Consider the following 20,756-nt stretch of genomic DNA (forward strand, 5'->3'; position numbering starts at 1 on the left):
TAACTAAAGAAACAGGGAGAGTTATCTGTGAAAATACTGTCAATATTCTTAAAGACTTTTCAGAAAACAAGAGCAGCAATGATAGTGAATTTTCCCCAATAAAAGCAGATGCTTTAGGAAGTATTGAGGATGCGAAAGAGTCAGGGGATGGGAGTGAAGTGCTACCTTTTGGGAGTCATACCCATACCACTGATGTTTCTTCTGCAATTCTGAGCAGCATAGGGGCTGACTTGAATTACAGTGCTCAGAAAGAACATGAAACGCTGAAAAACATAAAAGGACAAAATTTCATAGCCACTGAGACTTCTTCCTTTGGAAATGGTTTCAAAAAACAAATGTGCATGGAGTCATTACAAAAGGAAATGGGACCCTGCAAAGATTTTCAAGTCAAGGAAGGAATTTCACAATCACCAGGAAAAACTGACATGCTAATGGAAGACTTAAAGAATATATTACAAAGGAAATTGAAAATGGGACATGTTTACTGCAAGCAGGAGGGTGAACCCCTGAGTTACTCCGATACCAAAATTTTAACGCAAAATTTGCTTAAAATGGTTAGAAGCACCCAGCTTGGGAGTGACACGTCTAGTGGGTCCAATCTCAAGCAAATAAACAACGCTGTTAGAACTGCATTAATGGTTACCACACCGTGTATAGAGCCAAAGGACAGTGATACTCTTTCATTCCTTTGGCCTGATTGCAGCAGTCCTGATCTTCTTCGTGATATTCTGAAGCAGGAATCCTGCAAGCAAAAGATGGATGATCCAGAAGAAAGGAAGAGTGAAACAGACATGAAAGCTCCTGTTCCAAAACTTACTACTTCTGAACTTCTGGAGATTTTTCAAATCTCACCTGGAGATGAAAAAACAAGCAAGTTAGAGGAGCTGATAAGTGGTTTGCTTATGAGCTCGCAGGTTGCTGGTATCACAACAGAACAAGATGGTAAAGGCAAAGTAGATGGGCTTTGTACTTTTTTCTCAACAGAACAATCGGAGTTTGGATCAGAAATTGCTAAAGAGAAAACATTAGCAGACGATGCAGCCGTTGCTTGGAAAAGTGACCAGGAGCACAGGAAGACAGACAGCTTGTCCAAAGGCTTTACTGAGCCTGTTTTCAAAACAAAAGAAGCAGTCCTGGAAGACATCCCCACTGGCATGGTAAGTAACAACAGCTGGTATGTGCTATGTGTCCTGTGTTAAAGGAATCGTGTGAATCCTTCCAAGTGCTGAAGAGAATAATTAGATTGGAAAAATGGTTGAAAAATTAAATGATAAATTTAAAATAAATTATAATTAAACCAAGGACTTCTATTGCTTATTTTCAAGTCTGTCAGTTTGGAAAACCTTTTCTTATTGTTAAAACTAATTTTCAGGTCGATGGAACACAGCAGTGTTTAAAGCTAACAGAGAAAATGTGGGGACATTTGGCAGTGCTTCAGGATATGAAAAGCCACCTAGATAACAAGCAGCCTATTAGTAACAACCTGGAAATACTAAAAGATGAATTGGAACAACTAGAGGTAAGTAAAGTGTTCTTTATGCTTGTTACTTCAGTGATGGGTGCTAGGAAAGCCCTTAGATAAAAAAAGAGAGATTTCAAATATAATTAAACGGATTCAGATTTAAGTGTCTTTCTTGCTTAGTAACTTAATGCATTTTGTATATATTCTCTTTGTAGTCATTTGAATCAGGACTGTCTACCTTTGCAATTATCCTAAAAAAGGACATGAAGTTGACAGAAGAGTTTTTAAAGTTTTCTCACAGGGGTATTCCTGAAGAGATACTTAAAGAGCTAAAGATAAGCTATGACTGTTTGCAGGAAGCATTTTCGGTGGTCTGTCATACATCTTCGAAACGAGCAAAACAAATAGTCTGTGCTGTTGACTCGGAAATGGTATGTTTTTATCGGTGTTTTTATCTTGATTTTCTTCAAGGTAATTTGGCTAAAAAGAAGGGACTTGTTTTTGCTTTCTTTTGTTTTGTCTTAATATAAAAATACATGTATGATTCTGTTTAATATACTAGAAAATGTGACTAGACTCCACGGGCATAAATAAATATACAACTTCCCTTTCTAGTCTAAGCTTGCAGTATTACACCGGCAACTTATAAGCAAGCTGCAGAGATTTTCAGACTGGATCACAGAAAACAGTAAAATTGTGAATGACTTCATAGTAAACACTAATGATAAAGAAGAGATGAAGAGAAGTTTACAGCTACTTAAAGTAAGTATCCTTTATGGCAGGTGTTGGTGCTTCTGAGAAATGTTACTACTTATTATGAATTATTAGCTAGGTTTTGTATACCTGCTGACTAACCTGTATCGCTTAAACAGACAGCTAGAACTAATTTCTTAAGACAACTACTTGATAATCCACTAATAAAATCTTGTTGATTTGCTTTTTATCTTGAAAAAAATTTTGATAGTGTGACTTACTAAGAAAGCTATTGGTTCTGCTTACATTTGTTGCAATAAATCTGACCCTTTTTGGAAATTTAATTTATAACACAAATATTTCAGTGATTAAAATTGGATCTTATTGCATAAGATCCAGAATCTTTACTGGAGTTTAATTAGCTTCCAAATCAACTATATGGGAAAACAGAAGATGAGGAGAAATAAAAAGCCTGTTCATTACACACTCCATTAAATGAGTCATGAAAAACAAATCAGATCAGTTTTTTAGTAAAGTTCATACACGTCTGTATGTATGAATGATAAAAATGACATTATTTTACTGTACTTTAATAGGGTTCCAGTATTCACGGTAATGTCATAGGGGCTGCACAGTGTGTAACTCTGGGCAGAATTTCCCACACTGCTGGAAATGGGGCTTCTCGCTGTGGAGTTAAGAATAGCAATGCTTTCAAGTAAATGTTTTAACGTTTCTGGGTTTTCAGACCTAGAACCTAGAAATGTTAAACCTAACCTGCCATAAATCTCCCAGAGGTGCAGGTCAGCCAGTTTTCAGACATCCGTGAGAAAGCAAAGTAATAGAGATGTTCAAAGTCATCTTATTTATTCCTTGGACATGGACTGTCCCAGAGGCAAACCATGCACAAATTCAAATGTCGTATCTGAATGTGTCAGAAAGATTCTGACAGAGTTTTGATCTACTGTGGCCAAACTGTCTCCCAAAAGCATTTTGGAACAGGAGCTAAGAACAGAGGGTGGCAATACTTGTGTTTTAGTTGTACTGAATATGCCTTCATTGCTAGTCATTTCCTTCTTTTCATTTACAGAACAGTGCTGCAGAGCTCGGCTGTAAAAAAATGCAACTGGAGACTACTGCGTTCGATGTTCAGTTCTTCATTTCTGAACATGCCCAAGATCTTTCTCCTAATCAGAGCAAACAGCTGCTGAGGCTCTTAAATACCACCCAGAAATCTTTTCAGGAAGTACAGGAAGCAATAAGATCTCAAGTGGAAAGTTTAGAGACTCAGTTACAGGCAGCACAAGAGCTGGGTGATCAGAAGGTTTGCCTTTCTGTGTAAATGTGTGCTGAGTGTTTTTGTCTATGGATGAGGAATTTTAATACCAGTGTGCAGTATTAAGTGTATTCCTATCTTCTCGGTTTTTACTACAGATACATTCATAGTTCTACAAAGATGGTATTGATCAGCTTTGGTGAATGGTCATTTTTATCTTTCCTTGGTACAGCCACAGAAACAGTATATTAGATTATGGACAGATACAGTTTTGGGCATTAGGATCTGTACAGCCTGAGGTGACCAGGTCTGCTCTTTCTAGCAGTGAGAGAGATTTACTTGAGGTTTCTCACAGGTGATGGTTTCTTTAGCAGCTATATCAGTGATTAAATAAAGCAGTGAACTCTTCTGGCTGCAGCAGTATTGATCAATGAATTTACTATCACACCATTGCTGATCACTTCTGTCCTGCTGAAGACTTTCTTTTCCTTTGATTTGCCAGGTCTTCTGCTTGTGTGATCTTTTTTCTAGGTCTTTATAGTCAAAGAACCAGCTTTGTTTAAATCCTTGCTAGCATGGCTTGTTTTGACTGAGACAGGTTAGAGGGACAAACATGAGTAAATCAGCTAAGGTATTTGCAATTCTGGGCATGGGCACTGGGAAATCTATGAGTCAAGTTGGGACAGTTACCTCTTCAGCTGGCATGGCTCCAGTTGGCAAGCATAAGCAGCCTTTGTAGAGTCCAAGGAGGCTGATAAGTTGCTGCAGTGTAACTGCATCTCCTCTTCTCTCATAGAAGCACTGTTAAGACTCAAAAACACCACCTCAACCCCCAGTTTATGTGTAATGAAAGGTGTTTTAGCATTCTGAAGACTTTGCCATTTTAAGAACATTTGTTTCCACCATACCTTGTGAAAGAAACATAAAATTGAGTAAAGGAAAGGCACAGATAACTTTTCTAGAACTTAGTAACAATAATGAACTTGCATGTTTTGTTCTTTTCTACTGCTTAAAAAGTCAACATTTTCTATTCAGGTAACGTAATATGCATACCAACAAGAGCTAACTCACAATCGCAACTAACCTCTGTTTTGATATCCTTTTTTCAGAATTAATAGTGTTTATCACAGGTTCGAAGCGGTTAAGAGACTGGATTTTCACTCCTGTTGTTTGGAGATTTCATCTTTCACATATGTGCATGGCCAGACTTCTATTGGGCAATTCCATCAAACATGGTCTCCTTTACTTATAACGTATTTGAGGTTTATCCGTAACTTCTATATGTTCATCTTGCTCTTTGTACCACTGCTATCATGTTTACAGCATACTTTTAAAATGACTGCTTTGCAATATTGGTGTTCAAAGGTAGTTCCTATTAGAGTGTCTGTTAGTTCCTGAAGTGAGGACGTTTTTGTTTTATTGTTCAACTGTATTTGGCTCTAATATAGGATGTGGCTGAACGGCAGCAGGAATGCAAAGAGAAACTGCAGGAAATCTGTGATTTGCTCACACAAACTGAAAATCGACTCATTGGACAGCAAGAGTCTCTTGTTATTGGAGACAGCAAGGCTGAGCTAGAACAATACCAGACCAAACAGGAGGTATGCACAATTCTAGTCAGATAAGTTAAAGAAGACTGAGTGCACAGGGGAGTGACTAGACTCTTTTGTTGAATTAACAAGACTGTCATGTGAGAGGAGAGTAAAATAGATTTGTTTGACCTACCAAAAGTAAAGGCTTACTGGCATGCATTTAAACTGCTGCCCGTGAATAGACCCCAGTATGTGCCAGTGGGAGGAAAGAAACTTTCAAACTAGGAGACACTAGGATAGGGGGTATGTACTAGACATTTCAAGAAGCACTCTTGAAGCAGGCATGAAATTTGTTACATGTTAGCTTAAGATTGTTCCTGGCAGATGTGATAAAATTATGCTTGTATATTATGCTAAAATAATTTAACCAGCTTTTTAACTGGTATCAGGGAGTGCTTATTCTTGTTCAAAGTATTTTGAAGAATTTTGCTGCAAGGCTTTCTCTTGCCTGAGGCTTTCCACTGCCTCACTCTTGTTTTGGTTTTAATTCTGTTTTTTCTAGTGTTGCTTGCAATCTACTTGGTGTACTCGTGTAACAGAGCCCTTTCAATTTGCTTGCTTTTCTATTGAGACCTTGCTTTTCAGCTGTATCCTGTCATCTATAAGCTTTTACTCTGTCCTGACTGATTCTAATTGAGTTTATGATAGTTAAAGGACTGAAGGACTTCACAGAATCACTAACGTTGGAAAAGACCTGTAAGATCATCAAGTCCAACCATCAACTAACACCACCATGCCCATTAAACCATGTCCCACAATGCCTCATCCACACGTTACTTGAACACCTCCAGTGAGGGTGACTCCACCACTTCCCTGGGCAGCTTATTCCAGTGTCTCACCACTCTCTCAGTAAAGAAATTTTTCCTAATATCCAGCCTGAACCTCCCCTGGCGCAACTTGAGGCCATTTCCTCTTGTCCTGTCACTGGTCACTTGGGAGAAGAGACCAACACCCACCTCTCTGCAACCTCCTTTCAGGTAATTGTAGAGAGTGATGAGGTCTCCCCTCAGCCTCCTCTTCTCCAGACTGAACAACCCCAGTTCCCTCAGCCGCTCCTCATAAGACTTGTGCTCCAGACCCCTCACCAGCTTCGTCGCCCTTCTCTGGACACGCTGCAGCACCTCAATGTCTTTCTTGTAGTGAGGGGCCCAAAACTGAACACAGGATTCGAGGTGCGGCCTCACCAGCGCCGAGTACAGGGGCACCATCACCTCCCTACTCCTGCTGGCCACACTATTTCTGACACAGGCCAGGATGCCATTGGCCTTCTTGGCCACCTGGGCACACTGCTGGCTCATATTCAGCTGGATGTCAACCCACACCCCCAGGTCCTTTTCTGCAGGGCAGCTTTCCAGCCACTCGTCCCCAAGCCTGTAGCGTTGCATGGGGTTGTTGTGACCCAAGTGCAGGACCCGGCACTCGGCCTTGTTGAACCTCATAGAATTGGCCTGGGCCCATCCATCCAGCCTGTCCAGATCCCTCTGCAGAGCCTTCCGACCCTCGAGCAGATCAACACTCCCACCCAACTTGGTGTCATCTGCAAACTTGCTAAGGGAGCACTCCATCCCCTCATCCAGATCATTGATAAATACATTAAACAAGACCAGTCCCAAAACTGAGCCCTGGGGGACTCCGCTTGTGACCGGCTGCCAATTCGATTTCACTCCATTCACCACAACTCTCTGGGCTCAGCCATCCAGCCAGTTTTTTACCCAGTGAAGAGTGCACCTGTCTGAGCCACGAGTCGCCAGCTTCTCCAGGAGAATACTATGGGAGACAGTGTCGAAGGCTTTACTAAAGTCCAGGTAGACAACATCGACAGCCTTCCCCCCATCCACTAGGCGGGTCACCTGGTCATAGAAGGAGATCAGGTTGGTCAAGCAGGACCTGCCTTTCATGAACCCGTGCTGGCTGGGCCTGATCCCTTGGTTATCCCTCATGTGCCCTCTGAGCGCCCTCAAGATGAGCCTCTCCATAATCTTCTGTGGCACCGAGGTCAGGCTGACAGGCCTGTAGTTCCCCGGATCCTCCTTCCAGACCTTCTTGTAGATGGGCGTCACATTGGCAAGCCTCCAGTCATCCAACACCTCCCCTGTTAACCAGGACTGTTGATAAATGATGGACAGTGGCTTGGCAAGCTCCTCCGCCAGCTCCCTCAGCACCCTTGGGTGGATGCCATCAGGCCCCATAGACTTGTGGGTGTCCAGGTGGACACCCTGGTCATTAACTGCTTCCTCCTGGATTATGGGGAGTTTATTTTGCTCTCCATCCTTGTCTTCCAGCTCAGGGAGCTGGATTCCCTCAGGATAGCTGGTGTGGCTGTTAAAGAGTGAGGCAAACAAGGCATTAAGTACCTCAGCCTTTTCCTCATCCTTCGTGATGATGTTCCCCGCCGCATCCAGTAGAGGATGGAGATTCTCCTTGGCTCTCTTTTTATTGTTAATGTATTTGTAAAAACATTTTTTGTTATCCCTTACGACCTTGGCCAGAGTGAGCTCTAGCTGGGCTTTTGCCTTTCTAATTCCCTCTCTGCATGACCTAACGTGATCCTTGTATTCTTCTTCACTTGCCTGCCCCTTCTTCCAAAGGTGATAAACTCTCCTTTTTTTCCCTGAGTCCCAGCAAAAGCTCCTTGTTCAGCCAGGCTGGTCGTCTTCCCCGCCAGCTCTTCTTACGGCACATGGGGACTGCCTGCTCCTGCGCCTTTAAGACTTCCTTCTTGAAGAAGGTCCAGCCTTCCTGGACCCCTTTGCCCTTCAGGACTGCCTCCCAGGGGACCCTCTCAACCAGTGTCCTGAACAGGCCGAAGTCTGCCCTCTGGAAGTCCATCGTAGTGGTTTTGCTGACCCCTCTCTTTACCTGGCCAAGAATTGAGAATTCTATCATTTCTTGGTCGTTAAGCCCAAGATGGCCTCTGACCATCACTTTTCCCACCAGACCCTCTCTGTTTGTAAACAGCAGGTCAAGCAGGGCACCTCCCCTGGTAGGCTCACTCACCAGCTGTGTCAGGAAGACTTGGTAGTCTTCTTCCTCCTTCTCCTAGTAGTAATTTACTGTACTGTAGAGCTCCAAATCAGGTTTAGTAATCTATAAAGGCAGAAATTTCCTTATTCATCTTGCCTTCTTTTACTTATCTTCAAAGTAACACATCTAGTTTGTCAAAGTTCTCCTTATAGTCAGTGGAAAGATGCAGACACCCTTGGGGTACCTTTTAATATCATTTACCTGTCTTAAGAATTTATGGCCTAAATGGGTACACATGGGAGTGAAGAACTGGTATAGCATATACTTATTTTTTTGTCCATCAGCTGTTTGTGACTGCCTAGCAGACTACTTGTTATTTGCTGACTGATTTCTTGTAGATACCGTTGTAGAAGTGTGTCTAAGGAGGTGAATGGGAGCTTGGAAAAGTCTCTTATAGATTGTCAGGGCTTTCATCCTCAGTGAGGTGTTTGAAAGGGAGCACAGAGATCTTTGTCAGAGAAGGAGAATCTTGTCTTAATATAGTGTCCCCAGAAATGTCTTTCTAACATACTTGCTGAACTGTTGAAATGAGCTGCGGTTTTAGCTGCCAAGCTATATTCTGTAATTGCTTCAAAATCTGTAGTCTCGAATGAGAATCAAATGCTTTGTCTTGCAGCTTCAAGAGTGTTACACTGCATATAAAGAAAAAAACTTCATTATTTCAGTAACTGGGTGGATGTATTCAACAGCATAATTATTGTTATAATTAAAGCTCCTGTCAGATAACTGGGAGGCAGATTATTTTATCTGACTGTATCATAGGACTAGGCAAACTGCTTTGCCTAAAATGAAACTAAACATCTGTCTGCTATGGAATTTAGTAGACTTAAACATTCTTTGGAGATTGAAAGGTAATGATTCATTACAATTAAAGAAAAATATGGCATTTCTGGCCTTGAACAAAACCAGGAAATATTGGAAAACTTTAACCTGGGAAAGATGACTACAAGTTTCTGACTTTTATTCAGTCCCCTTATTTTCTGCAGGTTTCTGTTAGGATGGTAATGGAACGGAATTTGTCAGGAGACTAACTACAGTGTAGCAGGTTTACTTTATCTCTTGATATCTAAAAAATAAGATATATTTTCTTCTGTGTACATGGAAATACAATATTTGGGCTGCTAAACAAGGGAAAAAAGTGGCCTCAGTCTGAATAGGATTGTAAACCAACAGACTTGCAATTTAAGGAAAAAAAAAAAAAAAAGACACATTGAGCTGCAGCAACATTGTCAGATGTTGAATTGATTTTATTTTTTTAATAATCCTATCTGCAATTTAGTAATGTATCATGTACTCTCCCAAGTTAGAAAGGACCAGTGTGGTGCTTGCCCCTGGAACAGAGATAGTTCCAGTAAAGTTAATTGGAAAGATCTGGTAAATAATTTAATTACTCCTATTTGCTTTCTTTTTTGTCAAAAGGAAATACAAAAAGACATGAGAATGAGTGCCCAGACACTGGCAGAGATTGTGAAAAATACTGAAACTTTCTTGAAGGAGAATGGAGAAAAGTTGTCACAAGAAGACAAGACTATTCTTGAACAGAAACTGAATGAAGCTAAGACAAAGTGTTTGCTCCTTAGCCAGAAGGCAGAAGAGTCCAAGAAAGAACTGGATAAAGCTATGACAACAGCAATTAAGCAGGAAACAGAAAAGGTTTTTAGGCAACCATTTCATACCTTTATTCAAACTTTTTACGTGTCTTAGGGGATTAGTCTTGCAACTTATTATTGAGACACTATGGAGAGATAAAAATCGTATTTCATTTGGGTGACTAATAAACTGTTTGCTGTTTTATTTTCTTTATAAAATAGCAACATATATGTCAATCAAAAATTTTGTTTAACGTTAATGCATTTTAAATGTTCTGTTTGCATATGGTATTTTGTAGTGCCTAAAGAAGATTTCTAAACTGAAACTGTAAAATTTCAATGTAGGTTGCAGCCATAGAACAGCTGGAAGAAAGTAAAAATACAATAGAAAATCTTTTGGATTGGTTATCAAATGTGGATAAAGAAGCGGAGCACAGCCGGAAATTTAAGCAAGCAATAGAACAGAATGGAACACACTTTGGAAAGGGAGATGTGAAGGCTTTGGAAGGAGAGGAAGATGATGTCAATGGTAATCTGCTGGAAATTCAGCAAGACATTGAAACTCAGGTGGATGGACTAGTAAAAAGCACAGAAGATAATCTGAACCAGCAGTATCAGAAAGTCAAGGTACTGTTACTGGGTTTATTCAACATTTAGGTGCTAAGCATGTCAACATGAGTGAATTCAATCTCATCCTTTCTGTCATAGACTTTGGAACAGCCAGTTCACAGTCAGTGATATACAGTGATATACAACGGTAAGAATTTCAGGGTTAGAGTATGTTGCAAATTCGTCACTTTTTCACTGTTACTAGGGTTGTTTCCTGCAAAATAAGAAAAACGACATATTCTACAAGGTAAATGTTGAGAATCCTGATGGTGAGTCTATTCTTTTCATAGTGAGAAATTAATGCAGGTAAATAAAATGCAAAAAGCAGCAGCGTAAATTCATACCCTTTACGTGACTTTTTAAAAAATCTATGTAAGAGTCAAATGATTCAACCCCCTGCAATTCCCTGTGAACACTGATTACCAATAGCTGCAAATAATAGTTTGCTGAGATTAAAATCTTCATTCCCTATAACTTTAACACATGGGCAAAGCACTATTTCTAGGCTTCAGAAGGATGAGATACATAAAACCACAGCGCAGCATTTTAAAAATAGATTTTCTAGGTAAGATAAGCATTTAAATTAATAAGGAAGCATTAAAATTAATAAGAGCTCAGTTTTATGGCTTTTGTTGACTTACAGTTGAGCAACCAAGAACTTCTAGGTGTGGTTTGATGGACATATTGATGAAAATGATTATGCTGATAGCTAATACTATTTTGGATTTCCTTTCTTATTTAAAAAAAAAGAACAACCTAAGAAAAATCAGATAATTTGGTTTCGTGTACATAATTTTTTACTTTCACTTTCCTGACAGTTCTTTTCTGCACCTAATGCCTACAGGATAATTGCCCACTGTACTCATGAAAGAAAAGCATACCAGTCTATTTTACATAGCTGTTTTACATGGGAATAGGGGACCTTCAGGAATGGAGATTGTTTGAAAGAATCTATTTGAAATATGGATTTTATTTGGCATATAGTTTTAGTTCCTATGACTTACTATTTTTTATGAGATTGAAACAATTTACACGCATAGAATGTGTCTTGATTTTTAATGTCAAAAGGACCTGTTTTATCACTAAGTATATTTGATAAGAATCACTGCTCTTGAAATTGAAAAATGAAATTTAAAAAATCAGGTAATAATGTTTGTTCACTCAATATAAGAAGAAAGTATTTGTATTCTTTTTAACGTTCAATGCTTTCACTCCTTTTGCTCTGTTTGTCTGAAATGGTAGCTACAACATATGTAACAGGAAATGGAACAGTTTAGATTTGGCAAGTTGCCTACTTTTGAATGCTTTATTTGATAAATCCTATTTTGAGACAGGGAATTAGGACAATTTTGATTATGCTAAGCATGCTACCCTAAATGTTAAGTAAGAAGCAAATAGTTTTTACTAGGAAAAAAAAAGAGATTGATAATGTCTAGTTTTACTATACAGAATTGTCTTCTAGAAGTACAGGGGAAAGTGTTTGTGTGAGAGAGAGATATATATAAAAATATCTATCTCCCAGTATTTCTGAGTTCCAATGATATTTGAAGACTCCCATTTGGTTGTGGCCTGTGTATCTGGCTAAAATTACCATTGAATGTTTCATAAAATTTTGAAACTGCATAGAAATATGATGACCAGGAGTCATGCTTTCACTTAAATTACTCACAAAATGTTTTTTAGTAAAGACTATGAAAATTAGAAAAGCTTTTTATCGTTTTGATGGACTTTGTTTTACTCACTGTTTCTAAGCAGAATTCAGCAGAGATTTCAAGACAGTAATGATGTAATGGAACCATCCGAGAACGTGCTGGTCATAATTTTTATTTTTTTTTCTTGTAGTCTCAACATGAGAAAATTATTTCACAGCAGCAGGCTGTCATAATAGCAACCCAGTCTGCTCAGGCACTGCTTGAGAAACAAGGGCACTACCTTTCCCCTGAAGAAAAAGACAAGATGCAAAGGAACATGAAAGAGCTGAAGGCTCAGTACGAGACTGCTTTAGCTGAATCAGAACGGAAAATGAAGTTGACTCATTCTCTAAGAGAAGAACTTGAGAAATTTGATGCAGACTATAGTGAATTTGAAACCTGGCTGCAGCAGGCAGAACAAGAACTTGACAATTTGGAGGCAGGTGCTTCTGATTTCAGTGGTATTATGGTCAAACTGAAAAGGCAAAAGAGTTTTTCAGAAGATGTTATATCTCACAAAGGTGATTTGCGGTATATTACAATTTCTGGACAAAGAGTTTTAGATGCTGCAAGGTCATGTAGCAAAAGAGATGGTGTGAAGGTTGACAAAGATGGTATTGATACTTCAGCTACATATGCGGAAGTGCAAAATAAACTGGATAGTGCTTCAGATCGTTTCAAATCTCTCTATACTAAGGTAAGTGTTAGTTATACTGAGTAGGAAAGACTACTATAATTGATTTGGCAGTTTGTATAAAAAGGGGTTAGCTGATGAAACAAATACTGTGGGAAGTTGTAAATTCTTTGTTTCTTAAAGTTAGATAACAGAACAAGATGGTTTTCTAGATCTGCTTTAGTCAAGCGCCAGACTATTTAAGGTCTGAATGGATGAAATTTTCTACCTTGTGTTATAAGGGAGAAATCAGACCAGATTTCCTCATTGTTCTTTCCAGCCTTAAACAAACTCGTGAGTTTTTGACAATACGGGATGTCTGAGTAACATTTTGGGGTGGATGCATAACATTTCTTTATGTTCCCTGTGATATTTCCCTCAACTGCTTATTTACTTGGCTTCCTACTAGTAAAATGAAAATAGAAAGAGAGAGGCTATGCCAAGATTTAACGTTCAAAATTTCAGTTTGATTTGTATCCTGAAATAGTTTGTCCCAATGTGACATTTGTTCTCAGCACGAGGCATGCAAGAAGGTAGTGATTTGAGGATAGCAATTCTTTTCCACTGCTCTACCAAATAAACATTTGATCCTTAACAATCTGAGATTAGTCTCTAACTAATGGGAAACTGGCAGTGCAAAATGCTTCATGTACCTTAGAGAGGGAAGATAATCCAGCTCTGTGCCAGGTTCACGTATGGAATCTGTCTGGTAGAAATAGACAAACATCACCAACTGGTCTCACATGGCAATTCCCCAGCTGTTTTCAAAAAAACAACAAAGTGTTGTTCAATATTGATAATATTCTAGAATTTTAAACTTTTGAGATAATTATTAATTGAACCATTTAAGAGGCAGTTGTTGTCAGTATCCTTTGACTATGCCATTTCATAATTTTCTAAGATCAGAGGTTCAGACTCCTCAGAAGAGCTTCAGTGTCCACTGATACAGTGTTGGTCTGCAGCAGTTGTCATCTTTGTCTGGGAATTTTAATCTCTTTAATGTTTTCTTGCTCAGAAATGCAAATTTTGTGAAGACATGGATTTGATCGCTTAATTACAAAAACAGTGTAAACTGTTCTCTCAAACAGTTTGTGAAGAAGGCTCTCCATTTATAGCAGCTCATTTTCATTTTCCAACTTAATTTGTATGAACAGTGAAGCAAAAAGCTTAGCTAAAATCTAAACATGTTAGATTTCCTCCAGTTGATTTATTGGAATAGTTTGAGTGTGAATGTAAAGATTTCATCGCAAAATTTTCAGAGAGCTTATTTTTATGCACATAAAAATCCTGTGCCAGCAGCTTGATTTGTGGACTCAGATTTGTCAACTTGCCAAATTCTTTATATATACTTTTCCATATATACTTTTAGCACAGACATAATAGAAATGCTTTCAATACTTGACCATAACTATGCAGAGCAAAACCAACACAAAGTAGACTTTTCTTATTAAATTGAGTCTTGAAGGACAGACTTTTAAAAAGTGAGATCTTCGAAGTTGTAAATAGGTTTGTAGGAAACATTTTGCCTTTTTTAAAAGCTTCTTGCTTTTAATAAATATTTATATTGCTTTTATTTTATATACATATATATATTCGCACACATGTGTATGAGTTTATAGGCTTATTTGTTGAAGGAATCTTAAAGTCAGTTCTTAGTTAACTGGTTATGTTAATGAGTGCATTCTATGTTTGCTCACCAGATGGAGACCAAGTACCATATGTAAATGTTAAAATACAGTGTATGGAAGGTTCAGAATATAAATATTTAAAGTAACTGTTTATAAATATTATGACTTGATACAATCAGGTTTTGCTTGTGAAACCATCTCCAAAAAGTCTGAAAGAGTTCCACTGACCTTTTTATGTGGTGATTCACTGTATACATTTTGGGGCATGCTAACATATAGGACTAATAGGATCTTGGTCAAATGACATTAAGTGACCAAAACAAAGCGTATGTGCCATATTGAGCCGTATCACTTTGGATTTGCTATGCAGATAAGGTATTTATGAAAGCAGTACTCTGCTGTCTGTATTTTAATGAACATACAAATTAAATAACTTTTTTTGAAAATTTCTAGCTTCCACTAGCTACATTTTTGGTGTCAGAGTGCTGATAAAGAATCTTTATGTTGATGGATCAAAAAGTATTCTCAAAGCTTTTCCTATTCTAGTACAATGGGTTAGATTCCAGTTTCCCACCTGCATCAGTGAATTGATCCTAAATGACGCTTGAGGAACACAAACTGTGAAGACCGGCGTAGCCTGTCCAGCTGTCGTGGCTTAGTTCAGAAATCAGTTAGACAGTAGAATGATGACAGGAAAAAATCATGCAGTATTTCACAGAGGAAAGTATGACCCTGAGATTGGTATAAAATGCAGCACACAGTTTAATGCCTGGGTATTTGCTTGTTTGTTTTCTACTCTTTTAGTGTAGCGTCCTTGGAAATAACCTTAAAGATCTGGTGGATAAATACCAGCATTATGAAGATGCCTCATCTGGACTTTTGTCAGGTCTCCAGGCTTCTGAAATAGCTGTGAACAAACAACTATCAGAGCCAATTGCAGTGGATCCCAAAAATCTCCAAAGGCAACTAGAAGAAACCAAGGTGAAAAGCTTTAAAAAGCAGAAGTATTTTTGTCCTAAAAGGAACGGCTTTTTGTCTGAAAAACAGGATAACCTAATATAATCCAAGTGGCTGCAGGCTGAATTCTTGCCTTGCACGTGGGCATGCAACTGTTATAGTTCTGAAATTCAGCTGTCCAGAGTGTTACCTGAAAAGCACTAGGGTGAAAAAAAGTGGGGGACCAAGATGGTATTAGCAGTGGTGAAAGCAAGATGTATTTCATATCACTTAGCAAATGATAGGGTGAAATCGGGAAAGTTTTTGAACTAAGGAAGGATTTAGTGATTACAGTTTGCTATCAGAGTAGGGCTTGGGACTGATCTCCTGATAGAGAGGACCATTTGATGTTTGTTGTCTGTGACTCTTGCTTTTTTTCTGTTCACATTTGTCTGTTACTGCATTACAAAAGGGATCATACTGGATAAGCAGTGTGATGTGACTAGTCTGTTGTATCTGGTACTACATGCCCTGCCAAAAGTGAATATAACATTATTTGCGCTGCACAGAAAAACAGTCTTTTGTTTCCCCCTGCCCTGCCCAAGGGAGTAACTCACAACTTTATGTAAATGCTAGTAGAGGCAAGACAGGTTAGTGATGGAGCTTGTGAAAGTAAAACTTCGGTTGATTGCGTAAAATGTAGGTTTACAGAAGGCTTTAGGAACCCGAGTATAAGGTGAGTTATATAAAGTTTGATACAGTCTGTCGTCTTTGAACTGACTCTTATATTTTCATAAACACATTCAGTTATCTATACTACAATTAAAATGCAAGATTATTTATTTTTCAGTGAGCAAGGCTATTGGTCGGGCATTTCCTTGCTGTTTTGTCTGTGCTATGTGGAGTATCTGTGCAGGTCTGATATGTTTGCTATTGACAAATGATAGTCAATGGCCCTTGGAAAGCGCATGCTTTAACCATTTCCCTTACATCAGCCTGAGCAGTAGTACCTTTACCACATGGTATCTTTCAAAACTGCTGCTGGAATTGCCCAAGACTTTGATGCATGACACATCAGAGGAGACAAATCACAGCAATCTTGTAAGACAACAAAATTAGAAGTGTAAATTTTGAACTCCTAACAGTGGAACAATTTAGGTACATTTGTGCTTTCAAGAACTAGAAAAGAAGGAATAACACCAATTACAGTTTGAAGCTTCATTTAAACTTTTTGTTCCTTATGCCAAAACGAATTATATCTTGTATAATGCCAATTTTCATGCAAGTAATACAAAAGGAGTGAGTACTGGGGTTCTTTTATGAAACGCCTACATGGATTACTTGTCGCACAAAAGAGCACTCAATGACTATGAGCTGGGAAGAAGAGAGAGGGTACAAAGTGTCAAAAGATTCAAAGGAAGAGAAAAACGAGGGGCTGAAGAAAGCAAGCCAATTAATGAAGGCAAAACAAAGAGTATTTCTGAAGAAGTCAGGTGTTGCAAGTTAAAGCTGTCCCTTGTAGGCAACACATGCAGCTGATAATCCAGCTAGACATAGACCTTGGCAGCATGGTGGGGTCTAATCTTTTTATGGGGATTAACTGTTCTTCAGAATATTCTTCACTGCCTCTGGCATCAGCTTGCTTGCTTTCTGTCAGCATACAAGGTTTTCTGGTAGGTCTTTTTTTCTTTTTCTTTTTTTTATTGGTACAAGTACAGTATGTTTCTGTAGTGTAAGGAAAATTCCTCTTCAGGTCTATCTGAGTTTTATTGTGTCAAGTGGGTCAGCAAGGCATACTATGTTCTGGCATACTGTTATGCTCTGGATACCAGTGCTGAATGCACTGACATGACTTCTTTTCCTGGAAGGGCAGATAGGATTACCTTTTGAGTCATATGTTCATTGAGTTAGTGTGTATCAAAAAATAAATGAGAAGTCCCTTCATTTTGGACCTGTATAAAGTTCAAGTGAATCAAGACAAAGATACATCATATACGCTAGCACAGAGGCCTGAAATATTTTAAAGACTATTCACCCTAAAGTACTTTTATACATGGGAGAGAGAAAGCCACTTCGAGAAGTTGACTCAGCCTTCCTTTCTTTTCTCTGTTGACTCCGGAGCGAGTCATGGCTGGGCTAGTCTCTAAACCTGTGTTCCTTGGTTAAATGGACAAACTTAGGCAAAATTCAGTGACACTGGCTCCAGGAGGTTCCTAATCTGTGAAGGTGATCATCTTGTTTCAAGCTATTCCTGTTTATGCTATGGTATCAGCCTGATCCTTTGTCAATACAACTGATGGTGAATGTGTAACTACTGCTGAAGACTGTATGTTTTTCCCCCTGAATTGTTCTCTGATGCTGAGTTGAAAAATATGTTTATTTTTCTTCTGGATATTATATGAGTCTGTACAAGTGGTCTTTAAAAACAATTAATCAAAAGACACATTTTGAAGTTACATGCAAGAAATCAGTTGAGTCAGAAAAGTGTTGTAAAACAAAAAAAAAAGATGGTGAATAAGCTGAAACAAGGGCCAGAAGGTCAACAGCAGTCATAGCCACTGGCAAAGATTTTTCTTCAGGAGAGGTCACAAATTGAGTTAGTTTATTCCCAGCACTAAGTTTAGGTTGTATGGCATATCTCAAGCCTTGCATGTGTAACTATTAGCTGTATTGAAAAGCATAACTGTTACTTGTGGAATTTTACAGGTTCTTCAGGGACAAGTGTCTAACCACCAAATTGCTGTAGAAAAACTGAAAAAAGCTGCTGAAGTGTTATTGGATACAAGGGGAGAGTTGACACCAGACAAAGATGAGATTCAGAAAACACTGGGTAAAATGTTTACTGTTCTTAATACCTCTTTTTGTCACTTGTGTCTGCATGTAGGTACTGGAAGAGACAAAATATAGTTTCCACATTCTTGTGTCACTATTGAAGTCCCATGTTTTGTTGAGTAGTAAGCTATTACAACTCAGTAACTTCATTGTTGGTCTGTCTCCTACACTTGATCCATATGCTTTTCACTTAAAAGCTGTCATTTTATTTGTGCCTTTTTTTTTTCCATAAAGTCTCCAGTGGTAAGAAGCATTTTCAGGTTCAAGGAACATGAGTCCAACTATCTGTTTCTAAGCAACTGTTTGCAGTTTGCTTAACTAAGGAATTACTTCCTTCTGACTTCAAGAAACTGTCTGTGATGGGTTGACCTTGGCTGGCTGCCAGATGCCCACCCAGCTGCTCTCTCATTCTGCTTGCCCAACAGGATGGGGGTAGAAAATAAGATGGAAAAGCCCATGGGTCAAGATAAAGACAGGGAGATCGCTTTCCAATTACCATCATGGGCAAACCAGACTTGACTTGGGGAAAATTAAATTTCATTTATTGCCAAATAAAATAGGTTTCAATAGTGAGAAACAAAGACAAATTAAAGCAACGTCTTTCTCCCACCCCACTCTTTTTTCGAGGCTCATCATCACTCCTTTCTTCCCAACTACTCGCATCTCCTCCCTGCCAAACAGTGCAGGGTGGATGGGGGAACGGGGGATTGTGGTCAGTCCATAACAACTTCTCTCTGCCACTGCTTCCTCCTCACACTGTTCCCCTGCTCCAGCGTGGATCCTCTCCACAGGCTGAAATCTTTCAGGAGAATCTTGCTGCAGCTTTATGGGCTGCAGTTCCTTCAGGATATCCACCTCCTCCAGCATGGGGTCCTCCATGTGCTGCAGTGTGGTTGTCTGCTCCAGCATGATCCTCCACAGGCTTCAGGGGAATCTCTGCTCCAGCGCCTGGAACCCCTCTTCCCCCTTTCCTGTCTGACCTTGATGTCTGCAGGGCTGTTTTTCACACTTTTTTTCCCCCTCGCTTCTCACTCCCAGGCAGCATTTTCCCTTTTCTTAAACACATTTTCCCAGAGGCACCACCAGCTTGGCTGAGGAGCTCAGCTGTGCCCTGTGGTGGGTCAGTTGGAGCTGGCTGGAACTGTCTGTGTCTTCCATGAGGCAGCCCCTGGCCTCTTCTCACAGAGGCCAAAAACCTTGCCACTACCAAAACCTTACCACCTCCACGCAATACTCTTTCCTATCAGTTGTGAGAGGTAGCACAGCATGACATTCACCACTGTCTGAAGTTTGAGGACTCTCTCTGTGTATCACACAACTATTGCTCAGTGGAATCACGTAAGTAACTTGCAGAGCAACAAAATAAAACAACTGTAGTTATGCCTCTTTGGAGTCAGTGATGAGACTCCGTGGGAGGTACACGGAACTTGTAACTTTCAGAGGCTTATCCCAAAAGTGTTGAAGGTCTAATGGACAACCATCTGGAAGAACCTTTCAGCTCTACCAATAACAATAAGAGACATAATTGTAGAAGAGCTGTCATAATACTCTGCTTTCTTGCAAACAGTCAGCAGCTGTCACAAGCTAGAGTTGCATGGGAACCAGCTTCTAAAAGCCGGGGAGCACAGCTGCAAGCTGCTCCCTCATATTCTTTGTCCTGTGAGCTTCTTGGCTCTATTTGAAGATTTTGATCTTTGCTTGTGTGTTTTTACTGAATAAAGCTGATGTTTTTGCTTTGTTCTGATATAGGCAATTTTTGACTCACACTTACCTGGTGAGAACTGGCAAAATGAGTTAGAAGCTTAGTTTGGCTAAAGGAAAAAATTGAAATCTGTTTTCTCTTTATCAGATGATATTGTGGAGAGGTATGACAATTTATCCAAGTCTGTGAATGAAAGGAATGAGAAGCTCCAAATAACTCTGACACGATCCCTAAGCGTGCAGGATGGTTTGGATGAAATGCTGGATTGGATGGAAGGTGTTGAAAAGAGCCTTGAAGAACAAGATCAAGTGCCTTTGAATTCTGCAGCTATTCAGGATATTATTAGTAAAAGCATTGTAAGTAGCATTCTCTGAAAGAAGAAACATTTGTTTGATAATTCAGATTTCAAGAAAGAATTAAAATCTTAGTTTGGCACCTTTAATGGATTCAAAATACTTAATAAAGGGGACTGTTGTGTGAAGTGAAACTGCATATACAGATTTTTGTAGCTGAACTAAAGAGATCTACGCTGATGATCTAGCTGTACTGATTTGTTGCTTCGCATGGTGGACCAGTTTCACTTCTTAAAATTTAGTTATAAGTGATACAAAGTAGTTCTTGCTTGTTTCAGATGCTAGAACAAGACATTGCGGGTCGCCAAAGCAGTATAAACACTATGAATGAAAAAGTGAAGAAGTTCACAGAAACAGCAGATCCATCCACTGCATCCACACTGCAAGCTAAAATGAGTGAACTTGCAGGACGGTTTTCTGAAGCAAGTAACAAGCATAAAGAGAAGCTTATGAAAATGGAGGAGTTGAAGACTAAAGTGGAGTTATTTGAAGGTCTATCAGAAAAACTTCAGTCATTTCTAGATGAGAAAAACCAGGCACTCAGTGAGACAGAGGCACCAAGAAAGGATGTCAGTGAAGTGTCTCAATATATGCAGGTACTGTACCATTCCATTTGTATATATTGTGCATTTCTAGTCTATCTCATCTAAGTGGATGAACAATAAATAAGGCATGCTTGTTTCCCAGCTTTGCTTGGTT

The 20,756-nt window shown here is 39.2% G+C and overlaps 1 protein-coding gene across 5 annotated transcripts in view; it reads left to right on the plus strand.

The window, feature by feature from the left end:
• Window positions 1-20,756, plus strand: part of DST (dystonin) — a 319,817-nt gene that overhangs the window by 206,934 nt on the left and 92,127 nt on the right. For all 5 annotated transcript variants that reach the window (XM_059835839.1, XM_059835841.1, XM_059835842.1 and 2 more), the window contains 8 exons: window positions 4,877-5,029; window positions 9,464-9,697; window positions 9,979-10,260; window positions 12,085-12,630; window positions 15,039-15,215; window positions 17,877-18,000; window positions 19,852-20,060; window positions 20,336-20,653. In XM_059835839.1, coding sequence (XP_059691822.1) covers window positions 4,877-5,029; window positions 9,464-9,697; window positions 9,979-10,260; window positions 12,085-12,630; window positions 15,039-15,215; window positions 17,877-18,000; window positions 19,852-20,060; window positions 20,336-20,653 — 2,043 coding nt within the window. The remainder of the gene's footprint in view (window positions 1-4,876; window positions 5,030-9,463; window positions 9,698-9,978; window positions 10,261-12,084; window positions 12,631-15,038; window positions 15,216-17,876; window positions 18,001-19,851; window positions 20,061-20,335; window positions 20,654-20,756) is intronic.

The sequence above is a fragment of the Gavia stellata genome, chromosome 2 (genome assembly GCF_030936135.1).
Source record: "Gavia stellata isolate bGavSte3 chromosome 2, bGavSte3.hap2, whole genome shotgun sequence".
NCBI classification, from domain to species: Eukaryota; Metazoa; Chordata; class Aves; order Gaviiformes; family Gaviidae; genus Gavia; species Gavia stellata.